Source organism: Micropterus salmoides, unplaced genomic scaffold, assembly GCF_014851395.1.
Source record: "Micropterus salmoides isolate LMB-PRFRI ecotype aquatic unplaced genomic scaffold, ASM1485139v1 Ms_hic_scaffold_9, whole genome shotgun sequence".
In the NCBI taxonomy this organism is placed as follows: domain Eukaryota; kingdom Metazoa; phylum Chordata; class Actinopteri; order Centrarchiformes; family Centrarchidae; genus Micropterus; species Micropterus salmoides.
Window position 1 is genome coordinate 21566735 of NW_024044681.1, and position 16941 is coordinate 21583675.

At 38.5% G+C, this 16941-nt stretch overlaps 1 protein-coding gene and 1 long non-coding RNA gene across 2 annotated transcripts in view; one reads left to right on the plus strand and one right to left on the minus strand.

Moving 5' to 3' along the window:
* rxfp2a (relaxin family peptide receptor 2a) overlaps positions 1-16941 on the plus strand; it is a 61242-nt gene that overhangs the window by 38155 nt on the left and 6146 nt on the right. The window contains exons 8-17 of the mRNA XM_038709358.1: positions 1534-1602; positions 2124-2198; positions 2713-2784; positions 5305-5376; positions 6733-6807; positions 11143-11214; positions 11287-11358; positions 11543-11772; positions 14362-14507; positions 16825-16920. Of these exons, the coding sequence (XP_038565286.1) occupies positions 1534-1602; positions 2124-2198; positions 2713-2784; positions 5305-5376; positions 6733-6807; positions 11143-11214; positions 11287-11358; positions 11543-11772; positions 14362-14507; positions 16825-16920 (979 nt within the window). The remainder of the gene's footprint in view (positions 1-1533; positions 1603-2123; positions 2199-2712; positions 2785-5304; positions 5377-6732; positions 6808-11142; positions 11215-11286; positions 11359-11542; positions 11773-14361; positions 14508-16824; positions 16921-16941) is intronic.
* Positions 8771-12362, minus strand: LOC119895938. Its single transcript, XR_005443133.1, has 2 exons — positions 12275-12362; positions 8771-8902 (listed from the first exon to the last, which is right to left on the minus strand). It is a non-coding gene; the product is annotated as an uncharacterized LOC119895938 (long non-coding RNA).

A 16941-nucleotide genomic window follows, 5' to 3' on the forward strand; every position in this document is an offset into this window, starting at 1 on the left:
TCGGAGTATTATCTCATCAAAGGAACATGGTGTCTTTCAGTGTTCCCTAGGGGACACTCAATCTGGATCTATAGAAAGACACCCATGTCCAAGGTACATGTGATGAACCACTTAAAGTCATGGACATATGTTAAAGCATCACACACATTTACCTTCCATTGACCCCATACCCAAGAGGCTGGAGGCCCCTAGTGAGATTAGTTACATGGCAGTGTTTTAAAGATGTTCTCATGAAATTCCCATTACACCACAAAAAAGTTAAAATACACCAAATGTAAATGCTCCGTATTTGTATAGCGCCTTTCTAGTCTTTTCAACCACTCAAAGCGCTTTTACACTACATCGCATTCACCATCCACACACTGAGCCTAAGTGTTCAAACAGAAACTCTAACATTCACACACATTCATACACTGGTGGAACAGCCACCAGGGGCAATTTAGGGTTCAGAATCTCCCAAGGACACTTCGACTGACCTTCCGATTAACGGGCAACCCGCTCTACAGCCACAGCCACCCTGTTTTAGGGGAATTAATTAATAAATGACACAAGGAAAAACATAATACAAACAATAGGAAAAACACAGACAGGAAGCAAAGTGAACATAGCTGGAGCTGGACTCTCTGTCAGTAGTGTCAGAGAGGAGAATGCTGTCCAAACTACATGTCATCTTGAACAATGTCTCACACCCACTCCATGATGTGTTGCTCAAACACAGGAGCACTTTCAGTGCAAGACTCATTCCCCCAAAATGCACCACTGAGCGCCACAGGAAGTCATTCCTGCCTGTGGCCATCAAACTTTATAACTCCTCCCTCTAAGTGTCTGACACACAGATACTTAGTTAGTTTTTAAACTGGACCGTATTATCTATTTTTTTTTTTTTGCAATATTATCTGTTTAATAATTAATGAGCAATTTTCTCTGCTGCTATTTATTCACCAGTCCTTTTTGGATCACCATAATAACTCTTAATAATGTAAATATTGTACATACCCACAATCCTTTATATTTGTCTTTATATTTTATATTTATACTCTTATATTTATATACTCTTTATCCATATACCTTTGACAAGTGTGCAATTGTGACAAAAGAATTTCCCCTCGGGGATCAATAAAGTATTTCTGATTCTGATACACAGTAGGTAGGATTTACCAAAATAAAACCAGAACTAACCCAAAACCATATGTGTGCATGGTGTTATTGTCATAAAATGCTTCACTTTTCTTTAATCTTCTCTGATTTCATCCTCTCTGATTTCTTCCATTAGACATATCAGCTGTACTGCTTTAAAGGAATAGCTTAACATTTTGGGAAATAGGTCCATAAGGGAATCGCTAAGCTAAGCTAAGCTAATCACCTGCTGGCTGTAGCTTCAAATTTAACGTACAGACATGAGTGGTATTGATCTTCTCATGTAATTCTTGGTAAAAATGCAAACAAGCATATTCCCTAAAATGCTGATCTATTCTTTTCATAAGTTCGGTCATATGATTGCATCATTTAAGAGGTTTTTTATTTTTGTGCTAGGATGTTGGATCATAACCCGCTAACCTTGTCCCAGGATACCTTCCTTGGGCTCCAGTCTCTCATGTACCTGTGAGTTGCATTGTTTTTCTTAAAAATCTTCTGTTTTATGCTGACTGAAATCAAATCTCAAATTCCCAAATGTCCGAGTTCTCTGAAATGAGAAATGTATGATATTTCATAAACTATATCAATAGATATAGTCTAAAGAAAACATATTCCTACTCTTTGAGAATAATTGCTAACCTGAATCAGGATAGGAAAATAAACGTTATAGTCAGACCACAAAGATGGATGGATGTTCATTAGTTTTCAAATGTCATTCTGTGCATCTATCTTTCTATTGATATTTATTTACTTCAGTGCAAGAGAGGTCTTTTATACACGACTGAAAATTTAATTCCCTGTTTTTCAACACATTAATCACTTTTGCAGTATCTTTTTTATCTCGGTCATTTATCATTGTCAGTTGTTTCTCTCTTTTTCAAACAAGTCACAGAGCTTTTGTTTCCAGGTACACAAGCTGGTGGGAAATCCTGCTGTGTGGCGCTTAACCTCTGTTTTGTTTTAACATGTTTTCCTTCTCTTGTCAGATCTATGGTGGACACCGCGCTGCAGCATCTTCCTCACCCGAGCTTCTGTCAACATATGCCTTCCTTGGACTGGCTGTGAGTCTGCTCTGACAGTGTACTTGTGTGTGTGCAGGTGTGTAGTGCATGTGTGTAATTCAGTAGATGTCTGTACTCCAAATAATTTACCACAGACGTGTGTTTGTGTGTGCGTGTTTGTGCTTGTGTGCGTACATAAAAACAAATTAAGCTGGTAGATAGAGGTAACAGGGGTTGCATAGCTGACAGTGGAAGGATCAGGTGAGGGGTGCACTTGACTGCATGAGAGGTGAAGTGTCCTGATCTGATGTCACCGTGGTCGGTCAGCTTGACCAACTATATTTGGTCACCAAGTGCACTCCTGCCTGAGTCTAATAACAAACTTGTGTTATTTGTAGCTTCGGTCTGTTAGCAGTATTTCCCATTACTGCTAACAGAGCTAACAATTCCAGAGCAAACAATGCCTGTCACTATGTTTTTCTTACTAGCCTATCTCAAGTTCAACTTGAATGAACAATGAAAATGAAATGGACTACATATTTACATTAACGCCACATATTTCTGCTTCTGTCAGGGATCTTGAGGGTAACCAGATTCAAACTCTCAACCACTCCATCTTGAACACCTGCAGCAAGCTTGAAGTTCTGTGAGTGTTTAAAATCTTTAAAAATGCCAAATGCTTGAAACATTTATAATTTTTATCATAGTCATAAGCCTTGTTTCCATTTCATTGAGAGAGTTTTTGACGTTTCCTAAAAGATAAACTTTAAATTAAGTGCGATGAAGGACGATGGCAAATGTAGCCACATCATTCATTTATTCAGTAACTGTGCTTCTGCCATAAATGATGCCATGTTGTCTTTACGAACAAAACATGTTCTTCCTTAAAGGGGCTATATGCAGTTTTTCATACAAGCACACGCCTGATCTTAAAACTGCACCGCTGGTGGCTGCTGAAAACAACATAATGCCCCTTTAATTCATTCATTCATTCATTTTTCCTCAAAGAAACTTGCAACCCTTTTACCATTGCATCTTTAGGACCATGAGCCACACTAACTCCGATAATAAATTCTAAGTCATAATAAACAAATTTTGATTAACCAAATCTTAAACTGGCCGTTCATGTAGGGCTTCATTTCAGCCTCTGTCTGAAACAAGCTGTAGATGCTCCTGTCTCTTGTAAAATTGCTGAAATAGTTTGACGACTTCGCCTCAAAATAAGGTTTAAAAAGCATGTTTCCAGACCTGAGTTATACTTCTACTGTGCATGCGTGCTGGTAGTGACTCATGCGCAGTAGACCCCTTACATCAGTGGAACCACACGACTGACTGAAATATGTTTGCAGCTTCAGCAATTAAAAGAAGACGATTGGCTTTCTAGCGGGAGGGGCGGGACAACCGCCATCTTTCTCATTATGGGCTTTCCCTATAAAGTTGTATTGAGGATTCTTAAAGTGGCGTGTCTCCTCTATATATTATAATATTATAATATTTTACATATCTCATAATAACATTTCAGACCTCTAACGTTGTGTTTTGTGGGCACTTCTACGTGCTGCTGTAAGCTCGCACGCTCACACACTTTGGCATCCGACTTGAGACAACCACTTTTCTTTTGTGGTAACTATGGTAACGTAGTCGTAACGGTCTGTTTCTGTCACTCGTTTGTGAGAAGCCAATTAAGCTAGCCGCGCCTAAATTGTTACAGTTTGAGAGTCCTACCTGAAGAGAGGCTGTGAAGTCTTCTGTTGCGCGATACGAGAACCACACACAACATAATTTATCAAATTGGGTCGGACTTGATCAATTTAGTGCGAGGATACACTTGTGACAAAGCCTGGTTTTCAGAATAAGGTGTCTAAAAGTTATATGAGTATGAAAATAAGATTAATTGGATTACATTCACAGAAAGTATAAAACATATTACATGTGTCCATTAAAAGTAAAAAAAAAAAACAACAACAATAAAATGTTAGGGAAGTTACTTATTCTATTTTGCTTTTCTTTGTTTTAGGGTTTCTGGAAAAACATCAAATAAATCTGTTGACTTTTGTTGCTGTTTCATCAACATTTATGGCTATACAATGGGTTTAAGATCAAATAGTTTACTATAGCTCAACATTGTTTGCAAAGTTCTTCATAGATAGCCTCTTAATTATGCACCAAATTAATGCATTTAACTTTAAAATGTACAAAATATGCTTTCGAGGGGGCATAGCCCCAGACCCCCCAAGAGGGTCCAAGGTCCACACACCATAGTCTCTTCAAATCCTGTGGGAAACACTGCTCTCTTATGTCATTCAACTGATAACATGCAAATGTAACCGGCTGCCCCCGAGAACTGACTTAAACCGGCGACCTCAGGTACGGGAGGCAGACACGCTGATGAGGAGGCTAAAACTGGGCACTAGCGTCTGTTGCCAGTGTGTCTCTTAAGGTGTCGGGAGTGAGGTTTACTCACTGCACAGCCTCGCTGGCTTCCGTCACACAAAGACACATATACTGCCAAACATGAATATAAGCTATCAGCTTTGATATCCAAGCTTCTTTTCATTGCCATCTTAAGTCACAGTAGTATTACTCACTAGGGTGAGTTAGTCAGACAGTCTTAAGGGCATGTTCTTTAATTATGTATTCTGTTCACCACTCTGTTGGATCAGAGAACAAGGAGTTATGCACTGTTCTTCTCTGTTTATGTCTCTTATCTGTTTTTAATTAAAAAACAAAACAAATGGCGTGTGTCTCTTTATTGGAGACATTTCCGATCATGATACAGTAGACAGAAAGTCAGATGAAAACCGACCACTCTCTGTCTGTAAAATGTGTTCAGTTGTCATGTTGGATCAGTCATCACTTATGACAAGAAGGTCAGAAAGAGCCACACTTATTTGTCCACATTGACACAGTTAAGATGTCCCTGAGAAAGACATTTATCTGCTGTCTTCTCCCGTGTTGCTCTGTAGTTTTTGGCTGCATCTATTAATTAGTGTTAATGTGTAAATTGGCAAGAGAATTTATAGAACACAGAAACTCCAGTTTGAATCAGCACTATGTCACTGATAACGGAAGGGGCAGTGTGGGAATCGTTAGCGAATATATTCTAGATACTGCAACAAGGTAAGAAATTTCACAAGGTTTCTGACAGCACCTCTGTTCTGTTCAGATTACTGATGGACAACAGAATCAGAAGCCTTCCTGAAAATACCTTCCAGTCTCTGGGGAAACTGGCTGAACTGTGAGTAACAGCCAATTTGCTCGTGTCTTTATCATTTTGTTGTCATAATCAATTCACTTTATATCGGTTAACATTAAATAATAATACGAGGTGGTTAGTGTAACTAATCACTGGGTTTCAGTGGAGACTGAAATGTCTTTTTAAGAATATGTAAATGCTCCGGTGGTGATGGATTTTTCGCAGCCTGATTAAAATTTAATTATTTTCTAACCGACTGAAAGATCATTGTTAACTCTAACCATTTCTTTAAAAAGAAATGAACACATGACTTTTAAAGACTGATCAAACTAAGAGTACTGCCATTTATTGTCAATCAGTGGTTGGTTAGAATGAAACAATTCCCCAAAATCTTGTAATTAGAACACTCAGTGCAATATACTATTGTTGAGGATATTTCTTGAGGGGCTTTGTTGATGTAACAAGGAAAGGTAAGACAGGTCTAGCAGAAACATAAAAGGGACCAAAAAATGTTTGGTGTTGGCATTCCTTGTGTTCACACTTTGGACGCTGACACTGTTTCTCCTTGGCCAAGTCTCATTAAACTTGCTGTGTAAAACTTCATCAGTCTCCAAAAACCTTCTTCCTCGCACCTGACAGCTGGCTCACAATATTTCTTCAATAACTATTACAATATGACCACATTATGTTTGGATTGGCAGATTAGGTAAGTTTCAGCCTGGAGCTGATGGTTGATTATGTCGATCCTTTGATGGATCTTCTAATGTTTACTTATCTGTGTTCAATTAAAAAAGTTTGTTTAACGAACAACAAATTTAGTATAATGTTCTGAGACCATAAGTGATTTACAGAACAACTATTAGGATGAATAAACTCCCAGCTGTGAGCTACACAATAAATGGTTATGATTGAAATGACACAATAAACAAATTTGAAATGAATATAAAATGTATTCACATAAAAGTCTAATAAAGTGTCTTAAAGTGAAGGTAATGGATAGAGATTCAGTGGAAACAGTATTAGAAAACATAGTTTTGTTCTGCTGAGATTTATTTAGTTAATCTTTGATGTTCTGATAAATCCTTGCAAAGAAAATCAACAGTTTTTGACAGTATTTATTAATTTGATGTTCTGCTAGTTATTTATTATTATTATTATTATTATTTATTAAGAAAATAATGTAGATGATGACATTTTTGTAAATTTTGTCTAAACATGAAATATCTGTGCTTTGGGTTAAGGAGTATGTTCTGGATGCTTTCCACTATCCGTTTTTGGTAGTAAAGGAGTACATAATGAATGTAAGTGAATCTGCATGTTTCTCGTTTTTCTTTTGTCCATTGAATAGCTTGTACTTTCTTTTTTCCTTCTCCTTTTTATCTCTTTCGGCGTGTTTAGGAATCTGTCCAGCAACAGGATAAGGGAGCTGCCGAAAAACACCTTTAAGAGCCTCTCCAAGTCCCTTCTTAAACTGTGAGTGACTGATAGTCTGGCTGCGAGGACAGGTGTGCTTCATTACGTTACGATTATGGGAGGGGATTAGGCTGAAATAAGTATTTAAAATATGAAAAAAAACTAACACATTAATTTATCTTACTATTAATGCCTCCCACAGGCCCTGCTGTCAGATATGTTGTAGTGCAAAAAGATGGTCCGCCAAGCAACATTTGAAAAAACTGAGAAATGGCCCTCAGTGTCATTTCACACTGGGATGAAATAATGAGCACAAGTATCATATTTGTTCCATAGTTCCATAAATGTTGTACTGATACAAATTTAGCATGTGAAATGCATAGTCATAGTCTGACACTTACATATTTGAGGTACTTTATTTCCATTTTATTCTACTTCTACAGCATTAAAAAAAACAGATGCTTCTACTCCACTATGTTTTACAGGGAAATATTTTTACTCCATTACATTTATCTGACAGTTATAATCACTAAATAAGATTTTACATTCAAAACATGCGATCATCTTATAAAATTTGATGCATTGTTATAGATTAAACTCACCAACAGTATGTAAAGTAGTAACAATGAGCTCCACTTTGACCTACTATTCCTGCTACTAATAGAAATGCTGGCGGCACATTATTGCATCAGTAATAAAAAGTACTGCATAGAGAGAAGTTTTACTTTGATAAATCTTTCTAATGTTATTGACGTACACACGCTTAAGGAACATTTTCCATTCAAGACTTTCACTTGTAACGGAATATTTTTACAGTGAGGCAATGCAGCTTAAGTAAAGGATCTGAATACTTCTTCAATCACTGGTTACATGAAAACTGTGCTGTAATTCTTTGCATTTTGTAGTTCAAAACAATATAATGGACAACATAGTGGATAAAGGATCCCTATGATGGAAATTTCAATCTCCTATAAATGTTTTGGACACTTTGACAAGAAATGTCTTTTTATAATCAAGACAACTCACAACAGCTGCTGTTGTCTCTTTTGTTAGTTTGCTTGTCTGGAAAAACATCACAAAGGTTTGAATTTCAATAAATGCTTTTCGCCTCAGACATTTTGACTTGAAAAAACTTAAGTGTAACTAATAACATAATTCTGTTTTTTTTGCACTAGTTTCCTGTTGGCCTCACCAGTGAGCCAGGAAATAGAAAACATGAGAGGCAGCCACTGATAATGTTATTACATACCCAGCAACTGTCCAGGCCCAGGCTGTGCAGCAAATTTGGCAAAGTTGCCACAGTCAAAATTGCAGGTTGCAGATTTCAGTCACACAAATTATTATTTTCTGTTATCATATGACAAATTACTCTATGGGCCCTATATAAACACATGATCACAATGGCTTTGCTATTCAAAGGGCAGATAATTGGCACGTTATAAAAGTAAAATCTAAATAAAGGGTTATTCCGATTAACTCGCAGGGGGAGAGAGAGAGAACATAGACAGAAGTGTTGTGATATAAAACTTTCTTTGATCATGAAGCCTATGTTACTCTAGTGAAGTGTGTAAACTAACCTGCTGACTGCAGTCGCTGTTAACAGTGACAGACAGACAGATCCACATTATATAGACTAGTCTCCTTAATATGTCTGTTTCAAAATGACTTGTTTGCGCCTGTGGGTCATAGTCTATTGGTGGATTGTTTCGCATTTGTTTTCAGGATTCTGACGCTACTGTTTTGCTGTTTTACAAATTACAGTTTCATAACAACAAAAACAAACAGTCTGTATTTTCAAACTATTGTTCTAAGACAAATTCTGTTTGTTGATCACAGTGTATTTTTGGATCCCTTCACATTTTTCTGCAAATCATTTTGACACTGTTTTACCACAGAAGAGTGTGAATACGATCCACAATCACTATTTGTGGATCATGAAGTTTGCTTGTGGATTTCAAATTTATTTGTAGATCATATTTTGTTATGAGCAGCTTAGAGGATCCAAAAGCGGACACAATGCGGGTTATTCCATACAAGGACAGTTTATTGACAGGTTGAGAATGTGCAAAGGTGGGTGCGGGCAGGCTGAGGGAAACCAAGCTCCAAGAACACAGAGCGGGGCAGGCAAGCTGTGTCTTTACGAACAGAGCGAGATCTGAGAGGAAAAGGAAAAACACAGGCAGTCAGCGAGGTCACAGACTTGATCAACAAACTCTTTCTAACAAGACGCTAGAGTTGGGCCTTAGCGCTAGTTACCACTGTTGGTAAACGGACGATCTGGTGCTAACTTGAACACACACACACACATACACAAACTAGACAAAGACTGACAGGAACGATAAGGGAAGGGACGGAGGAAAACATGAGGGCAGAAGAGGTGGCACAGCCAGGTCATGACATATTTTGTGTTTACAAATTGTAATCCATATTTGTGACTCATAGTCTGTCCATTTTCACCCATAAAACAGTCTCTTTCATTAGTGTCTAGAACATTTGAAAAACAAATTACTTTCAGTTAATTAAATGTCAGAGTTGTTTTATAGAGTAGTTACAGTAGCTTGTCAAACGTAGTCAAACTCTCCCGCTTTAAATCAACTTAAAAATCAGTTTCACAGAAAGTTTGAACTATCTTGACAGAAAGCTTTTAATGTAGTTTGTATGTGTTTATGTGTGGTCTGTTCAGCTGTTACATGGGGTTAAAGAGTAATTGGTGGATTGGATGTGTGGTTTCAGATTGGACAGCGCCCAGAGTTAACAACTGTGCTGCTGTCTGTTTCAGCTTACTCTAAAATTTGACAGGGATAAAGTATGATATCAATCTGCCGAGCTCATTAAAGTGAATATTTATTTTACCATGCCTTTAATTTGAATACATACTTCAACATTTCTTAGAAAGACTTTTGTTCAAAACAAAATGTGGAGTAGGATCTCCACAATACATACATATATATTACTTTAACGTTTCATCTCAGGCAGCTCACATTGCTTGATACAAAATTTCCAACAGGTTAGTGCATCAACATTATATTCATCAATGTTTTGTCTCTCTCTCTCTTTCCTGTCCTGAGTTAAGAATCTTTGTCAAAGCTTTTCAACCACTTAAAATTTTACATGATGGTGATAAAATACCCACACAGAGAAAACAGCCAGTAAAATTCACACACATATGATACACATGCACACAACACAAGTAAAGACACATGCAGAAAGAAAGAAATAGAAAGAGACAAGGTTGTTGCCAGTTTCTTAATTGATCTATGAAACCACTGACATTTTGCTCAGGACAGGAGCCAACCCACTCTTGCTTTGAGATTCTTTTGGAGCAATATTTTCCATATCCCAACCTGACCTGGACAAATGGTAAGACTATTATCAAGGACATCCTGCACCTCCATTTTTATTAAATGTGTGGGATGCCAAAATTTGATGTGATCTTAGCGTTTGCTTGGTTGTAGGTAACCATTAGTGAATAGCTAGAATAACGAGTCTAGAGACTGATATATTGGAGGCACACACTTTTGTTTCACGTTGAACATCTGTTTGATCTGCAGGACTGATGTTTGTGCCAGCAGCACTGGCGGTTTGTGATTTAAATGTCCCTGAAGTCACATTCAAAGCAACAATAGCTTAGTCATATTGCCTTGTAAAGGGACTGTTGTTACTCAAGCCTTATTTGTAAAAAGAAGGTTGTGTCCGTCCGTGTCTTTCAACATTGGCCAAACTGCCAAACAAACTTTAGTTTAAAGCCACAATATGGGCAAACCAATACTGCTAAGCTAAACGTGAACTACATAATAATGAAGTACAGACAAATGGTATCACTTCAGAAATAGTCAGATGGGAATTCATTTTGAGAACATGAGGAAGAAACATAAAATCTAAAATCAGAGTAGGATTTGAATTGCACAGAGATAGATGCCTTGTTGCAAACAAACAACAAAAAATATAACAGAAAGTACGTTATACTTTAAGTACGAAAAGGTATTAGTACAGAAGTACTTTTGATGGATGAGTGGGGCTAGAGTGGCTCATCAGGGTGGAAACTCAAAGCTCAAAATAATGTTTTAACCAACATTTTATCAACTTTATTAGACATACTTTTTGTTTAGTACTCTTTGTTGTAGCAACTTTGACATTTTCATTCTATTTCGTTAATATGCAGTGTACTACAGCACTGCATTAATGTCGGGTATAGCAGGTAAATGGGTAAAAGAAATAAAATGAATCCAAAACTTACAACAATGCCATCCAAAAAAATCTGGATACTATATTTATTACTGATTAATGTTATACAGGTCGCCATTTAATGGGATTTTACAGTAATTTAGCCATGCATTACAACATTTCACCCAGGCGGGCTTTATTAAGTCTATCATCATCTGTTTTGCGTTGCAGAAATATTTCCTTCAATCCCCTTCTCAACATTCACCCCAGCCACTTCAACCACCTGATACATCTTCAGTCTCTGTGAGTACACACACTCAAAGAAACTGCTTGCTGCAGCCCGTGCGGTGGTGAAGAATGCTTTGTTTTCTGTAGGGCGCTGGAGGGGATGGAGATCCCAGATATTCAGGCGAATATGTTCCTGCCTATGAAGAACCTTTCCCATATGTACGTATTGTACTACACAAGTATGACAATCATCACACTAATAACACACCACTGAATAACCAAACATGATGTGTCTTCATCTGTTTATCTCAACAGTATGTGTCATTGTTTGTCTAACGCTGTCTTTCTCCCTTGTTTCATCTGCTACCACCTTCTATTTTTATTTCCTCCTTTTCTCTACCAGCTACTTTAAGACGTTCCAGTACTGCTCCTATGCACCTCATGTCCGGTCCTGTAAACCCAACACAGATGGTATCTCTTCCTTTGAAGACCTGCTGGCTAACATGGTGCTGCGGGTGTCTGTCTGGGTCATGGCTTTCATCACCTGCTTTGGTAACCTTTTAGTGATCGGCATGAGATCACTGATAAGAGCAGAGAACAACCTGCATGCTGCCTGCATCAAAGTCCTCTGTTGTGAGTAACCACACACTGTACTCTCACAAAACTATGGTGTATTATGCACAAATACAGAAATACAAGAATAAAATGTAGCATTCCACTCTGCATGTAAGGGTAGAAGTAAACCAAACCCTAACAAAAATGTTATATATCTTTTTTGTGCATGTAATAGGTTTGCAAAGTGATAAAGCCCAAAGTCCACCCCAAAGGGAATTCCCACCTCCCACAGAAAACACTGCTCCTGAACTGCCTGAAAACAGCTCGATTGTAGTCCAGCCTTTACTTCCGCAACCTATCTGCTTCACTTTGTAACATGCTTCATAATGCTTCATACTAGCGGCTTGTCAGGCATGCATTCAAAAACACTGAGCTGCAGCACACAAAGTGACAAGGCATCTGCCCCACCCTCCCTACGAAACGTTACATACCCTCCAGCTGTTGTTTCTGTGATGTAGAGACAGTGCACAGTTAAAGCATTACATATAAAAGATACATTTGTTACAAATTAATAACTTACCACTCTCAAACTGTCATTCCAGTCTACATTGCAAAGCTGATCGTGAACACGTACAGCTGAATCAAAGCTGAACCAGGTTACGGCTTTTCAGGACCCGCCCTACTCTGCTTCTGATTGGCTAGTAGTCCTTAACTAGGTACTGCGCATATGCAACTCCCAACAAAGATCAAATAGAAGTGAGATGCTTCACTCCATTGCTAAAATGTGTGTTCAACACACGGTGAAAAGAGGAGCTGCAGCAATGGATGTTTTTGAAAAATGAACAGATGTAAACCTGTTCTGGTACAACCCCAAAATAAAACTATGATACTGAAAATGAGCATAATGTTACCTCTTTAAAAATAATTTCAATGAAAATTAGATGTGGTATTGAAAAAATCACAGAAATTAAACAAAAGAAAAATCAGATCTATAGATGTGACTCTTGTGTGATGGAGTCAAGTGGCCTGGGTCCAGACCTTTGGATCGCTGCTCTCTTTTAATTTTCAGGAGATGATGAAGTGAACACATAATGGCACAGGTCAACTAGCCTTCAGAAGCTAACATAGTAGAGGGGGAACTAATGGATTTGTAATTAATACAATCTTTTGTCACAGTAAATCCAATTATTGCATCCTCTTATTATTCTAAATTGCAGTGAGGAAGAGATTAGTGCTTCGGGGAACTGTAGAGTTTAGTGGCTCATATAATTTCCACTGCTCTCTTTGGCTTAAGTGCCCAAAGATAGTGTAGTGTTCTAGTGAACTTGTTATTCTTACAATTATTGTTGCCATTACATGTTTAATTGAGTCACTGCATGTCAAAATGACTGTACTCATTGTTGTCAGCTGTTTAATATATATTTGAGTCAAGAGCAACACACCTTATGATAAAGACTGAGGGAGTGTTAACATCAAACGAAACACTCAAATGATCTTAAAGTAAATGCAAATATCTTCAGGTTTGCTTGTTTTTATGCCTTGTATGAAAGTCCACCACAAGGTCACTAAGGGAGCTACATCTCTATGTCATTTTTCATATATTGGGTAAGATCAAACGTTAAAAAAAAACCCTTCAGCTTTAAAAAGGATTATAGGTGTTATCAAGATTCTTTTCAAAATAACCAGCCATGAGAAGTCGCATTTCAACAATTACAAAGGCAAGCAAAAGACTGAACATTTTTAACGGGTATGGAAGTGGGTTTTTCCAAAATAAATCCTTCTATCTACTGCCTAACTGATATTTGATTTCTCTCATTCATTGTGCACCATTTGTTTCTTCTCTGCTTTCTCATTTTTGTGTTCTCAGTCAATTCTCTTTTTTTGAACTCTTGTGTAAGCTTTACTTATATAACACCGTCACTCTCTGACTCTTGTTCTGTCATTTGCTCCTCTTCTCCCCTTTTGCATTTTGTTCCACCTCCAGGCTTCACTCACTTTGCTATGCTATCTCACCTTTATTCAGAACTTATCATTTCAAACTATACTGTAGCATGAACACCCTCTATTTTCCTTTTTTTTAAATCCAAAATGGGTAGTCTGTCAGCAGGAAAGCTAAAAATAGGCTTAAAAAATTAGTCATGTTGGCTTACTTGTGTCCTTAAATCAGCCATCAAATGGGCAGTGGGGGCCCAAAGGTTAGAGAAGTGAGCTTGTGACCGGGAAATCGCCGGTTCAGTCCCCGGACTGGCAGGATAAAATCTGTGTGTGGAAAGTAAACCAAGTAGTGCTTGCCCTCCCTCAATACCTTGAGCAAGGCCCATAACCCCAACTGCTCCAGTGCTGCTTAGTGGCCAGTGTAGTTGTACTGAATGTGTAACAGTGTGAATGTGATCAGAGGCTTTCTCTCAGTGAAGCTCCCCTGAATAAATAAAGGTAAAAAAACAATGACTGACATATTTTCTCTCTCTTTCACCCATGCAACTGATTACTCTTGTCTTCTCTGGAGGGTAGAAATAAAGTACTGTGGTGTGTATTTTAATGAGAAATTTGGAGTCTAGCTGCAGGAAGTGCCAGCAGGATGTACCAGATGGACTCATTCAGCAAACACACCCAGAGCACATTTCTCTGTAAGTGGGCTCATGTATGTCACTTTCTCTTATCATTCAGGTGCAGACTGTCTCATGGGTGTGTACCTGTTTTTTGTTGGAGTGTTCGATGTAAAATTTCGTGGGCAGTACAATCGTAACGCCCTGCTCTGGATGGATAGTGTGGAGTGTCGGACCATTGGATTCCTGGCCATGCTCTCCTCAGAGGTAACTTAGGGTAATATCAATAAACATTCCACTCACAGCCACACATACATAAATATGCAAACTATATGCAGTCGGTCAGTCAGTCCGCACACTCATATGATGTGTGGGTCCTTGTTTTGTTTGTATTGTGCACAGGGCGGCACGATATACACTGCTGCTGTCAGTTTCACAGTATTTAGCTACAGTTCGTAGCAGTAATGTGCCAGCAAAGGCAGTGAAGAAGAAGACTGCTAGCAAGCAAACATGGATGTAGATATACATTTTAGATAGATTCAAATATTTAAAAAAATGGGTCATTGTAATGGGACTGATGGCCAGTCAGCTGGATCCACTGGAGGAGTAGTAACTGGAGAGGCAGGTGTGGCAGTAAGCACGATGGTACTGCCCTCCACTTCAGTAGGCACAGGTAGACCTATGAGGAAGATTAACACAGAAAATAAGTAATTTTAGTAAGTTGACATGTTCATACACTGGGTGTTCCTAGAGGTGAATAATTGTTTAGTTATTGCTGATGTAGGCCTAAACTTACCAGCACTGTCAGCTTCTTGGATGACACCAATGATGGAGGTAGAGGTGGAGGCTGATGGACCTGCTATGAAATAATAAAAATAAATAAATAAATTGACTGAACTGAAATGACTTGTGTTCTTAGCATTAGATCTGGAGGATCTTATAATGCAGGACAATCTGCAAGAGTTTGATGCTGTCTGCTTTTAAAAAGTGACTTTAGATAAGATGTCCTTTAAACACTGGCAGCTTTGGAGGAGCTCCATGATGTTGCTCAATAATCAGTCCTTTAAAACAGCTACTACACACTCACATGACAGATTGGATTTATAATCGAAGGACAGGGCATCTCTATAGGTTGAACTCCAACACATAACTTAACAGCAGCGTTAGCTTCTTGGGTGACATGACCGTGTTCAAACCTGGCCTATTTGGTTTTGTTCTGTTAAATGCTTTATAATACCAGATTTGAAAAGCTCAGCTCCAAAGATAATGTTAGATAGACTGTATATGTGTTAGATCAGCAATTCCCACAGTGTGCTGCATGCACCCCTGGGGGTACATGAGCTGCCTCTAGGGGGTGCACGACAGGAAAAATGTAATGGTGGTGTAATAGTGTAATAACTACAACAATTATTTTTTGTGGAATTTATTATGAAATAGAAACCTGAATTGAAAATTAAAAACATTATTATTAGTAGATGGTTCACAGGAAATGGCTACTCACACACCTCTTTTCCTCTCCCTCTGTCTGTCAGCCTGATCCGTATGCGCTTTACTTACAAATCCTCATATGGATCCTCTTTTTGTCCAGGAGGCCATAGCAGAGTGCGATTTGTGAGAAAACATGTTGTATTTGGTCATGAAAATACCCCCCCAACCTCCCTCCGCACGGTTCAGCCTCTGGTGTGAGAGTGTGGGTTCAATTCCCCACTGTGACCCATCTACCAATGTGTCCCTGAACAAGACACTTAACCCCTAGTTGCTCCAGAGGCGTGCGACCTCTGACATGTATAGCAATTGTAAGTCCCTTTGGATAAAAGCGTCAGCTAAATGGATAAATGTAGATGGATAAAAGATTGAAAAAGATCTATGTCCTAATAACAATATTAACTTAATCAATTTTAATAATAAGATTTAATCCTATACTATAGTATAATACTACTACTATACCAATTTTATGTAGTTTGTAAAAGTTGTGATGCTAATCGCGGTTAGCATGTTAGCAAGTATAGCGTTAGCACTGTTAATAATACCAGCATGACTGATGTAAGACCTTAAATTCAGATTATCTAAAAATACAGGCATAAGAAAACGGAGCCTGTGGGCTTACTTACCTTTATCTTTTTGACTCCTCTCTTCTTCGAGGCTCTTCTGTTGTCTTTTTACATGTCCAGACAAATATGATCTTCTCTTGTCGCACATCAAGCCTGACTGACCCAGCATAACGAGTGACGTCACAGGGTCAGCCGGCTCTGGTGTGTCAGGAGTCACAAGGAGGTCCGAGCAAGCTGATTTTCCATAGTATACAACTAAAGTGAATAACCACTATGCTTATAATGGTGCATAATATAGAGAGCTGTCTTCAGTGGTCTCGCTGTCTGTTTTCAGTGATTTCTTTTCCACCACTAGCAAGCAGTCACTGTAGAGGTCCTTCTGCTGGCCATGGGGCCCTATGCCACTGCAAAGGTCGCTTAGTGGCTCAGCCGGCTCTGGGTATGCTTTGGGAAATTGTTGGCAGTAGTGGTACTGTAAGAAGTTAGAGTAAAAATATGTTCCTTTAAGATTTTTAGTGAGTTTTTTCCTTCAGGTGTCTGTCCTCCTCCTGACCTACCTGACTCTGGAGAAGTTCTTGGTCATTGTCTTCCCCTTCAGCAATCTGCGCCCAGGCAAACTTCAGACTGGGGTGAGCTTTAGTACTAGTACA